Here is a 12476-nt window from a genome sequence, read left to right on the forward strand (position 1 = left end):
CAATTCATTCTACAGTAATTATTTTCTGGTCCTCAATCTAAGAAGAAGCATAAATATTCATCTTAGCCTTCAGAGAGCTTCATATATTTACTTGTGAATGGAAGCTCAGGACAGTGAAAGTAACTAAAATACCATTGTTTCAGCAGAGGGATGTTCACTCCCTGTCATTCATAAGGCATGTTTTAATGCACACTTCTGAGGAGCCATCTCCTCTGTGCAGTGATATGATGCTCTTTTAGTGTAAGGTCTCTCCTCAGAGTCTGCACAAAGATCCCTTCAGCAGCAGTTGCAAGGAATAGTGACAGGCTCTTTACCCTGCTCTGGTGAATGGTTAATAAAGGGCATTTGGCTCAGAAAATAACAAATACTCAGCTGTCAGTCTGGTAATTCTTCATTTCACTGCCAGCATGGGAATGGATAATGTACATCTCACATCTTCCATTGCTGACTTTCCTGTACTAACTGTGCATTTCATTTGACAGGGAAATAGTTCAAATGTGGAGTAGAGGAAGGAGCAGGAAATATGTAAAAGAAAACATTATAAAGGAGAAGCGAGGAGCATCCTGGCTGAGAGGTGTCAGACAGATTGGAGTCAGACAGTCAGGGTCAAACAGGTTGGGATTGGCCTACTCAAACATGAATAAACTTTGTATGCCAAACCTGAAAATTGGTGATATTCCTGTAAATAATGATTAAGTACAGTGTCTACTCTTTATAAGTACAAGATAGCAAAAATATTAATGCAATAGTGAAAGAGCTGTGGATTATCTATGGTTTATTTTCAGTGATTCTATTTGCAAAGACCAAAAATATGTCACTGTCAGTCTCCCCTTTCCCAGGAGCTTACATTGTTAGTTCTAACTTGGTGTAGTTTCATAACTTTAAAGTATTTTTAAAGAACATTTGTTAATGTATTTTTCATGATTTAAAAAATTAATATGGCCTCCAGCCCTAACACCTCAGCTTTTATTCTTGTCAACTCTCACGAACTCAGCAGGGACAGATTAAATCATTCCTTGGTGGAAGGCTACTACAGAAAATCAGGTGTGTCAGGAGGGGGTGTAATATTTGCTTTGAACAGCATGCTGCTAAGAGCTTCTAGCTGTGGTAGGTGCCACTTCTCAGATTAGAAGTTGCCATTTTTTGGTGGCTATCAGGTTTTTTGAGAATATATACACTTGTTCAGACAGCATTGCAGCTCAGATAATTATAGTTTGCCTACATGAGAGCCTGATCCTACAGCTGTTGACTGGGAATTGAGATCACTGAGCACCTCACACTGCTGGAGTTTGATTTCCCATACAGTTTCAGCTGTGATTTCTGTTTCTTCACTTTGGGAAGCAAGCTGCTGGGTGGTGTTGATAACAATTTGACAGCCCCCAGCACAGCCTGGCTTAGAGCTGGTGGCACAGCTGCAGCAGTACTGTACTTCCACCAGCAACAAGAATTATAATTAACCTTTCAAACTGGCATGTAAAATCAGTCCTTTACATTAAAAATTGGGGGGAAAAAAGAACCTAAACAATTTTAATGTCTGTGTTTTTAAAAACCACTGACATTTTAAAATGGATCTAAATACTGCTCAGTGAATGTAACATGTACTCAAGCTCAGGGTTTTTTTTTTTTTACTTGTCTTTGTACCACTAATATTTTTGGGGGGGTTGCTGCGACCCTAAAATTCTTATAATAGTTACTTGTAAATATTAGTCGAGATGGTCAAACTGTTGCTTAAACAAGGCCACAGTAGGTGTGTAAAACTCTTTGGAAGCTGTTTAGATGGTTGGTGTATAGAAGAATTATTTTCCCACCAGGTTTTATGCCAATCTAGCATTTAAGGCGGTGTTTATTACAGATGGCATTGGTGAGCTTGGCCATTCTGTACCAAATCACATGTTGTGCCTGTTCTCTGTTTCATACTGAAAAGCAGTGTGGCAAACTGCTGCCTCTAAAACTACTTTTAAAAACCTTCCATCTACATTCAACACATTTGGAGCTCTCATATTAGTATTGGTAGGAAAATTCTGGTGGAAATTCCACAATTTCCAAATGTTAACTTTTCAATTAGCAAGTGGAGAATGATCACAAGGGTTTTTTATTACCTCATCCCTTTTATGCTGAAAGAGCTTTACTGCAGCAGGACTGAATTCTTGTAGTCAAATCAACGCAAGAATGGCAGAATGATCATTGTTTTCTTCCTGTTTACTACTTGATGTGAAACCCATTTGAAGAGTAATTAATGTATTTAAGGCTTTTAGTGAAATAAAAGTGAATTTTTAATTATAACTCCACAAAACCATTGCAATTTATCTGTATGGGGTTGTGCTGTAGAATTCTCCTTTAAAAAACCCAAACTTTCTGCTAATTTAGTATCCAGTTACCATGAGGGGTTTTTTTGACTTAAATTGCTTTTAGTTTAGAACCACAATTGCCCCAAAATTCCTGCAAAAAGCAAGGTAGCTCAAAGACAGTATTATAGGAAGCTGAATAGATGTGGAGCAAAAGTCCTGTAAATTTTAGGAGGTATCCAGCATTTTAATCTGACAGTTTTGCTGCTGATACAAATAGAGCACATATTTGGACTGGTTTGACTCCCAAAGAAGCAAAAAAATCAGCAAAATATTTTCCATAAAAAGATAATTTTATTAATATATAAATCTGAGCTTATTAGTATAAAAATTGTGTTTAGCTCAAATTGCCTATGTCAGACAGGATAAAAACAAAATGGGTTTTGAACAAATAGCTCCTTGTCATCATGCTTGATTTTACCCATGTCAGTGGTTTCTTGAGTTGAGAAAAATCTGCTGAGGCCCCTCAGAGCCCAATAGGACATTTCTTGCACAGCTCAGGTTTCTCTGTGTTGCCTGTTCTGTTCAGCAGCTTTTTAGTTTTTTGGTTTTTTTTCCTCTGGGCCTTGGGCTCCAGATCCTTGGCTAAATTCTCTCTTCTTTTCCCTTCCATTCTTAGCACCTTTCTCAACCTCCTTGACCACTCCAAGACCAAAAGCCACTCTCCTCTTTCAGGAACTTTCAATTTCCTCTGACATTTTCTTTGCAAAAGAAGGTAGCAAAGGCACTGAGAGATGAAAAATAAAACTGGCAGTGTCCATCAGCCTGGGGAAGCTGGCTGAGCTGCTGCACTGCTCTCAGACATCACCTGACTCACAGTTGTTCTGTGCTTTGGGTGATTCTTGTCAGACCAGGTGGTTGCTGGGTTAGAAATTTCATCATTTCTCTTGTTTCATGTCCCAGAGAGCTCATTCTGACACCTTTGCTTCCCTCCAGCTTCTTAAACCACAAGGAAAAATAGTTTCCCAAAAGTGATGTTCAGGTATATCAGAAATATGGATAAAAATGTCAAAACACATTTTGCAAGACTCCTCAGCTTATGCCACTTGTTTTTTGTTTGGGTTTTTTTTTGTTTGTTTGTTTATTTGTTTGGTTTTGGTTTGGTTTGGTTTGATTTGTTGTTTGTTTGGTTGGTTTTTTCTCCCAAATAACTTTCTCATATTTTGTCTCAGAGGACATATTGTCATCTCTACACCTGTGGTTGATTTACAAAATTTAAGTTTAGTTTCTTAGGTGAACAAGGTTTAGTTGGTACTTTGGTTGGTACCAAATATCTGTAATTTGCTTTGGGCCTTCAGTAGATAAGGGAAAAAAGCAATTTTAAAAACAAGACATGGATATCACATAACAAATAGTGAACATAAGTACATATAGAACATAAATACTATGAATCTCTTACTATTGTTCTTTCACTCTCAACAGATCTTGATAATGTGGAAGGCATTGCAGTGGACTGGATTGGAAATAATCTGTATTGGACCAATGATGGCCACAGGAAAACCATTGCTGTTGCCAGACTGGAAAAAGCTGCTCAGAGCAGGAAAACCTTGTTGGAGGGAGACATGTCCCACCCCAGAGGAATTGTTGTCGATCCTGTCAATGGGTATGAAGCAAACTGATTTTTCTGTAATGGTTGTCTTTGAGGCATAAATACAGGATTCAGTTTGCTCAGGATGAGGTTTGTAGAGTCATGTAGTGATCTGTAATCCTTCAGGAGTCTGTAACATATCTGTAATTCCTGCCCAGCATGCTTGCCCTGAAGCCTTCACAAGACTTTGTATGCCTGTCACTGTTGCATGTCTGTCCTGTTAACCTGAATGTGACTCACCTTCTTCTCAAATAAATTGAAGGTGTAAGTCCTGTATGAATATTTAATATCAAGTGAATTTTAAGATGCTCTCCTGTGTTTCTCTCTCTGTAATCTCAATTTCTGGAGCCAATTATGACCATATCCTTGTACACATTAGTTTACAAAACTGAGACAGGTACTCTTCATTAGTTATTAGCTTAAATTAATTTTGATAAGCTGCATAATAAAGAAAAACTCATTATATTACTGTGATATAATGGTAGGTCACTTAACAAATCACTGAAGAAAGATGTAGGTAGGTAGGTAGTGGCTGGATTGATTGCTATTTTCCTATTATAGAAAATATTTACCCTCAGGTTTTCCCTTTTGAGCCTGTCCTTTGAGGAGTGGAAGTGGCTGTGGAAAGGCTACAATTCATTAAGGTCAGACAGTGAGGGTATAAAATGAGACCACGAGCCATAACCACACCTGCAATTACTTTGTTAAATTTTCCAGCTCAGTAAATGCATGGCACAGGAAGCAGTGTATGAAGATGTATTGCCTGAAAAGGGCCATTATATAAAACACTTCTCTAATAAAATAGCGTGTCCTTCATGATTATACTTCTTATGGATGCTCTTCCTGAGGGATAGCATTTATTATGGCTTTTTAATTGTGTTTCCAAAATTTTAGTCTGGATTTAACCAGTGTTGGAGCATTAACTGCATTTTGAGATACAATTAAAGCACACGGACATAAATGCCTGTCACTGTGAGCAGGTTTTACCTTATGACAGGATAAATGGAATAAGGACAGACAAAAAGTTAATGGGGAAAAGCTCAGTAATTGCTGTTGAGAAGTCATGTAAATATTTGTAAAACATATTTTGTCTCCCAATAAAATAAGTGCCATATTGACCTGAGCCTCAGGGCATGTGCAGGGTTTATAATTCTGTGATTAAACCCAGTGCTGTTAGAGTCAAACATGCAATGGAGTTTGTAAGGCTTGTGGATCAAAAATAGACTGATGTTCTTTGCACATATTTACAAAAACATTAACAGAACCCAAAACAACCTCCTAGGGGGCGATTCGAGAGAAATGAGAAGTAAACAAAAAAGCTGCATGTGCAAATCTGCAAAGTTGTATAATGCAATTTTTTTTTCCAGTGTCTCATAAATATCAAATTATGCTTAATCATAAAAGTGCATTTAAATACTTTTTTTGGACCCGTAGATTTGATATAATATACACAGGTGTGATAAGAAAATAATTTTTCATTTCAGTGTATCATTCAAACTTCAGTATTTAAATTCCAGGACTTTATTCTTCCAAGTACAGGCCAATGAAATGGTTAATGGGTTAGGATCACAGAAGGTATTTCAGAAACATAAATCTGGTGAAAGAAAAGGTGAGGTATATTAATAGCAATTAAAGCAGGATGAACAAATAGGATTTAAGATTGGCATGATGTTTTTGTTCTCTTTAATGCTTATTAATTTAAGTCCTAGGTTTGACTAAAAGTAAACATCTGCTGTCTGGCAAATGTTTTCATTTATGAAATAATGTGACTTTATGTGATACAATCTGAGATGATTCACAGAGTGCTTGCAGGTTTCTGTTTCTTCCCATTAACTCATTTCCTTAGGGAAAAACATGTTTAAAAAAAAGAGAAAAAAGAAAAGTGGTTTCTTAGCATATTTTTTACCCTCTGTTTCTGTACAAGTTCAAGTTGCATATTTTAAATGGTTGAAATCACTGTTTTCAAGGGCAAATTCTGTAATAGAACATGATATTCAGAATAATTCAATAAGGAAAGGTTTATTCTGTAGATTCCAGTAGAGAATGGCTCATAGAATTCCTCTGAGCCAATACTTTTAGAGGAGTTAATAGACTTTTTTAAAATTTTCCAAAGCAATATTGGTGCCTTTCTTTCTGACTTTGTTTGCTTTTTTTAATCTGTATTGCTTCACTATGAGCCATAAAACTATGCTCAAATTGCTTGCTGGCTTTTTTTCAACTAATTTTCACAGCAACTGTTTCTAAACATTTTTTGTGATGGACAAAGTACACCTTACAGTTTTCTAAGTGATTTAGCTGCTTTCATGAAGTTCACAGAACGTCAAGGTCATCCTTTAGCTCTAAAACCAGAGTGCAAATAATTATTGTGCTGCAACTTCTTTGATAGAATTAGGTGTAATAAAAAGGATATTTACATCATAAAGGCAAATTGACCTGGCCAGAACCAGCTCACTGTAAAAATGTGAGGTTTTTGACAAAGTCAATACAAGTAGTGGTTTAAAAACACAACAAATAAAGAAACCCTGTAATTCTGGTGGGAATAAATAAGGTCTTAATTCTTTTGCTTTTCTTGTCTGTTGGTTCTCTGGTATTCATGTAATTTATCACAATATGAGCAAAATAACATAAGTGTCACTTCAGCAGCATCCAGTGGTCAGGGACAGTAAATAGAGTTGCAGAAACAGCAATGGAAAGAAACATGAAAAAGTCAAAATTGCTCTGGCTTGGAGGAGCTGCTGCTAAAAGCCTGCAGTACAATTCACCTGATTAAAATGGAATGTGAATGCTCATTTCTGTAATTCCCCAGATGGATGTATTGGACAGACTGGGAGGAAGATGAAATAGATGCCAGCGTGGGGAGGATTGAGAAGGCCTGGATGGATGGCTACAACCGGCAGGTTTTTGTCACATCAAAGATGCTCTGGCCAAATGGTTTAACTCTGGACTACCGCGCCAACGTGCTCTACTGGTGTGATGCCTATTATGATCACATTGAAAGGATCTATTTGAATGGGACTGACAGAAAGGTAAAAGAGAAATGCTGCTGGTTTGCCACAGGCATGTTCTGTCTCTGGATTTGATTGTGTTGTGTTAAAATACTTCCCAAGGATTTTAAAGTCTGTGGAACCCGTGGCGTGTCGCACGTCACCTCTGCTGGAGCGATGGTGGCAGTCTCGAGTGAGAGGCTGAAACACAGCTTAGGGTGTTCCTCTGTCCTAAGTGTCACCAAACCTGACTTTTATTTTATTTTTTTTTACCTATTTTTCTCATGTGGCGAGGAGTTATATTTGGATTGAGCCATGAAGCTGCAAAGAGATTTTTGGTAGAAAAACTCATTCTATTTGGCTTTGCCAGAGAGAGAGGCTTTTCCTTGAACTTTGCTGGATGGGTTTTTCTGAATCTCCATTCCTTTTTTGAGTATTTGTGGTAATATTCAGAGGGATAGTCCTCAGCAAATAGTTAGAGATAGAGAGAGATTGCTTTAGTTGTTACTAATGCCTTTACTAGCTGGATACAAGTCTGCACAGTCATTCTGTGTGGGTTTGTAGAAGCAACAAGCACAGAATAAGAGACTTTGACAATGGTTAAGGCTCAAACTGGAGTCTGATAATTTGGGGAAGTTTTACCATCTGCTTCATAAAATTAGTGACTGGTGAATAATAAGAAACACATGTCTACAGGTTTTGTTTTGAATTGTGTCACAGAATGGTTCTTTTTTTTTGAAAAGTGAGTTTTCTATAATCCTGAGATGTAAGAAAAAAAGCTTAACTACTTGAATTTATGTAGCTGAAAATAACTATAAAATACATGTGTTTTATGTTTAATCATTTGTATTTAATTATAGGTTATTTTGGTCAAAACTTAACTGGATCAGTCACATCTATAATTTGTTAATACAGTAAAGATTTTGGGGGATAGGGAGGTCCTTAATTCCACTAATAGCTGTCAGATTATTGACTGATTGATGAATTTGGATCAAAAGCAGTTCACAGATGAGGAGCTTTGACTGTAAGATTTCAAGTCCAAAGAGAAAATGTAAAGGGCAAAAGGAGGTGATGTTTGCCAACCACCTCAAAGGAGTATTTTAGTTGTCTTTATCTCCCTGTTCTCTTCGGTTTGTGTCCAGAAATAGACAAGATAGGGCTTGTGAGGAGCTCCTTCCTTCTCTCTAGAGGCAAGGTAGAAAAAAGGCTCTTGGTTCAAGCAAGGATCCCAGACAGAAGGAGACCAATGAAAAAACTGAATCTGGTGGGATAAAATCACAGGATCATAGAATTGTTTGTGTTGGGAAAGGCCTTAATATCTTCAGGTCCAACCCTTAACCCAGCACTGCCAAATTCACCACTAACCATGATCCTAAACCCCACTTCTACGTCTTTCAGATCCTTCCAGGGTTAGAGACTGCACCATTTCCTGTGTTCTCTGATGGGGACCACTTAAAGTGAAACTATATGAAGTTTTTTTCAGGTTGAATATTAGTTCTGCTGCACAGAAGGGCTTTGCACTCTTTATTTTATTTTATTGCACTAGGTTGTTATGTTTGGGACAGTAATGATCTCAGTTTTCCTATTTCCTGTTTTACCTTCTCTGAAAAATTAAAGATTCTTTCAACCTTGCTGACGCTGACCTACCATGAATTAATTGCAGGTAGTCTACAATGGAAAAGATTTGAATCATCCTTTTGGACTATCACACCATGGAAATTATATATATTGGACAGATTACATGAATGGGTCAATTTTCCAGTTGGATCTGGTAACAAGGAATGTGACACTGTTGAGAAGTGAGAGGCCACCTTTGTTTGGGCTCCAGATTTATGATCCACGCAAACAGCAAGGTACTTATACAGTTTCTCCAGAGTTTTGTTATTAAAGGTGTTTTCCCTTAGAGTTTCCAAGCATTTTGAGGTTACTGGATGAACAAAAATAGAAAAACAAATAGGGGTTGTGGCATGAGAAAGTTACTCTCCAGAGTTTCAGTCCATTGAAGTAGAAATTGATTCTCTCGTAAATACTAAAAAGTGAATCACAGCATTATTCCTGTCTGAATTCCTTCTGTGCATTCACACTGCCTTTATTGCCCTTTTTCCTTGTGTGACCAAGAGATGCTGTGCAAGTATCAATTACAGAGGGAAACATATCTGCATTGGCTCATAGATATAAAATATGTGATTACATTTACCTTTTCTTAAATAAGATCATAGATCCTGCCTCCATTTTTTTTTTAATTTGCTCCCCCATCTTGGTCTACAATCAACACTGTATGCTGCACAGGATAAAAGTAGTTATTTGAGAGTAGTGGAAAAATCCATATTTGTTGCTACTTGTATCAGTAGAGAAATGAGATAAAAGCCATAAGTTTGCATGGATGGAATTTAGAAAATACAATTACTTCTCTACAGGTAAAGATAAAAATGTGTTTTACTGAAGGAAACCTTGAATTCCATTTACTCCATGCAGTGTTCTTATGAGTTGTTGAGTATTAACAACTTTAGTTAGAACATATTTCTAATTACCAGATTGTTTGGTCTGTTACCAAACATAAAAATGAGCATCAGGAATTAATATAGATAAAATACTGTTTAAAATATTATTTTTTTACTGTCTAAATTTTCTCTTTTCTGGTACTGCAGCATCTAAATTTCCTTTCCCTAGGCCAAGCTGGTCTGTGTAGCACTGTGCTAAGTCAGGGTTGCTGCAGCACTGTTCCTCTTGTCACAGCTGCTTTTCAGGGACTCTCTGACATTCAAAGACATGTAAAAGTATAGTTTGTTTGGGGTTTTTCTTGTATTTAGTGTGGGTTTTGTTTGGTTGGTGCTTTTAAGACAAAAATCTGGGCCCAAATCTACCCTCAAGGTGGCTAAATTTCAGAATGCTGTGCCTGCTAATAGAAGATGCAGTGTTTGCTTTCAATATGACTGCTGCTTTATTTGGTACTCAGAAAATTCCTTTATTTTTCAGAAAAAAAAGGACATTTAATGCAGTTGCTATTGGCTTCCAAATCAGCTGACACCAGAAAGTATTGCCTCTTAGACAGTTTTGCTGAATGAGCTAAAGTCTTAAGGGAGGGAATTTGGCTTGTTAATATATTCTTTGTTTGAAATTGGAATTGGAGTTTTGTAAGCTAACTGCAGCCTTTAGGAACTTCCCTTTTTGTCGTGCTCAGTGAGGTTGATCTTGCCATTGCTCCCAAAGGAGCATAAAAATTTCTTTTAAAGAAACTATTTGTGTGTGTGTGTGTGTGTGTGTGTGCGCATGTTTTCCTTGTTAAAGAGCAGGCTCAAGGCTGGATTGTTGTACATAGAAAACCACAGAAAAAACACTTTATAGACGAGTTGTATATTAAAGATATAACATGCTGTAACATGCACATACCTCAGAGACTTTTGGCTGTGATCTTTTGAGGTGACTGCTTTGATGCTGTTGGTCTTGTCACACAAGCAGAAACTGTCATTTCATTTGGGCATGGCTCAATCCAGACTGGCATTTTTGGGGGGGCTTTTCCAGGATACTGTTCCAATCCTGCTTTGCTTTGTGCTTTTCGGTAGGGACGTGAAGCTTTGGGATCTTCTTAAGGAGAGGTGTTTTTCATTGTCTCTCTCTCATGAGGCATGATCCCCTTGAGGGGGAATTTTTGTTTGTTTGTTTGTTTTTCACTTACTTTCAGAGGTTAGATTTCACCTTACTTTCTTAGGCTGAGTCTGCATCTCTGTGCATCATAAAATATGGGAGGGTGAGGTATAATAATCATAGGAGCTGGATTTACACTCAGAATGTGACCCTGCAGGTATTTCCACTGCTTTGAAAGGCTGGATTGCTACTCCCACGTAAATAACTCTGGACTGAGTGTATTTACAGCAGTTGAAGTGGCCTCTTTTGAAATCAGCTAATGTTTTAACTCCTCAGATTGCAAAGAAGAGCTGGAGCACCAGGCTGCTGCTCCTCATGTGTGGAGGATGGTCCTAAGAGTGGGCTTACCCAATTTAACAGTACTTGAGGTTAGCTTCATATGAAGCTACAAATGCAATAAATACTTCAGTGTGTCTCTTAAATGAAAAGATTAAACACATGTGCATGGTTTCCATTTTTTTTTTTCCTGAGAACGATGACTGAAATGCAATTACATTGTTGTAATTGGTTTAGCTCTGGACTAATTTTTTAGCTAATTAAAATGGAATTGGCCTAATTTATTCACATGCAATCAACAGGGCAACAACTGTTTTAAAAGCTGTCAAAATATGAAAAATATGATAATAGCTTAGAAAGTATTTTAAAAGGTTGGGGCTACTTTAAGAATAACCATATAAAATAACTGTTAGGAACTGTAGTCGAGGAAATTTAATTCCCCAAATACTTGATGGCTTTACAGGTCCTACAGCTTGTTCAATAAAGAGGCTTAACCTACTTGAACTGTGTTTTGGGAGACATTTAAGCCTAGGAGTCTCTTCAGCAAGACTGATGGGACTGAAGGTCTCATTGCACCTTCAGGTTGAAGAGTGCACTTTATAAACCTTTTTATCTTGGATCTTTTTGCTTTAACTCTTGTTACTTCTCTTTTCCTTGTCATCATCCCCTCTTTTATCACTTTACCTAGGACATAACCCACTGTGCAGGAGTTTGTCATCCCAATTATGAGGTTAAGTGGGAACTTTTCATCTTTGAGATGGACCATTTGACTTTGATCTAGTGATTTAATTTTTATATCTTTATTTTCAGCTTTCATTGGGCTTCAGAATCATCATGTGTTTTCTATATTTGGCTGAAATAGTCTTTTATTCTGTAGGTTTATTCTCTTTTAGTGAGATGACAAACTCGTGTACATGCTTTAATTAAATCACTGCAAATGTTTTGACTTGTGCCATGTTATTTTGGAGTCACTTTTGAAGATTGTATTTTGGTTTGTTTATTTTGGCAGCTTCTGAGAACTTTTTAAATCTTTGTGTTACTGACATCCTTTGATTTGTACAACGATGGCCCTGTAAAGATGGAGAGACTTTCAAGGCTACTTTTTCTGAGGCTTTCTTTGACCTGAGGTTTTCCCAAATTTAGACTCAAATACATTTCTTAGGTTTTTTTGATATTTTGTTCATAATATTTCAGACCATAGCTGTAACAGTTGATTTTTTTAGTTGTTTGATCATAGTCTCAGACCTGAAGTCAGGATCTAATAATGTGTATTGAGTGTCCAGTCTAAACTCTTTCTAAAATTGTGATCAACCCCTCAGACTTCTCAGAGAATTCCCATTTTCCCTGGTTATAGAGCTGTGTTCTTGTCATCTCACTCACACCCTGTCCACTGAAAGTACAAGTACCACAATGGCCTTTCACATCATTCTCTATTAATCATTTTGCACAATTTTATTTATTTATTTCACTGGGTCCTTAATGGACTATTGATACATTTTCATCTAAGAAATGTTGTGTATGGTGGATCAGAAAAAGTATAGAAAAAGGTTATTAAACACTGCTCAATATTGCACAACATATTAAGGTGCATCTTAAAATATAAAAATTTTCAAAATCTTAAACTATTTGTTCATTGAT

General features: G+C 37.0%; 1 protein-coding gene across 1 annotated transcript in view; it reads left to right on the forward strand.

The window, feature by feature from the left end:
- LRP1B (LDL receptor related protein 1B) overlaps window positions 1–12476 on the forward strand; it is a 481313-nt gene that overhangs the window by 258642 nt on the left and 210195 nt on the right. Inside the window, exons 12-14 of the mRNA XM_031057232.1 lie at window positions 3768–3948; window positions 6740–6959; window positions 8581–8770. Of these exons, the coding sequence (XP_030913092.1) occupies window positions 3768–3948; window positions 6740–6959; window positions 8581–8770 (591 nt within the window). The remainder of the gene's footprint in view (window positions 1–3767; window positions 3949–6739; window positions 6960–8580; window positions 8771–12476) is intronic.

Source organism: Geospiza fortis, unplaced genomic scaffold (assembly GCF_000277835.1).
Source record: "Geospiza fortis unplaced genomic scaffold, GeoFor_1.0 scaffold112, whole genome shotgun sequence".
NCBI classification, from domain to species: Eukaryota; Metazoa; Chordata; class Aves; order Passeriformes; family Thraupidae; genus Geospiza; species Geospiza fortis.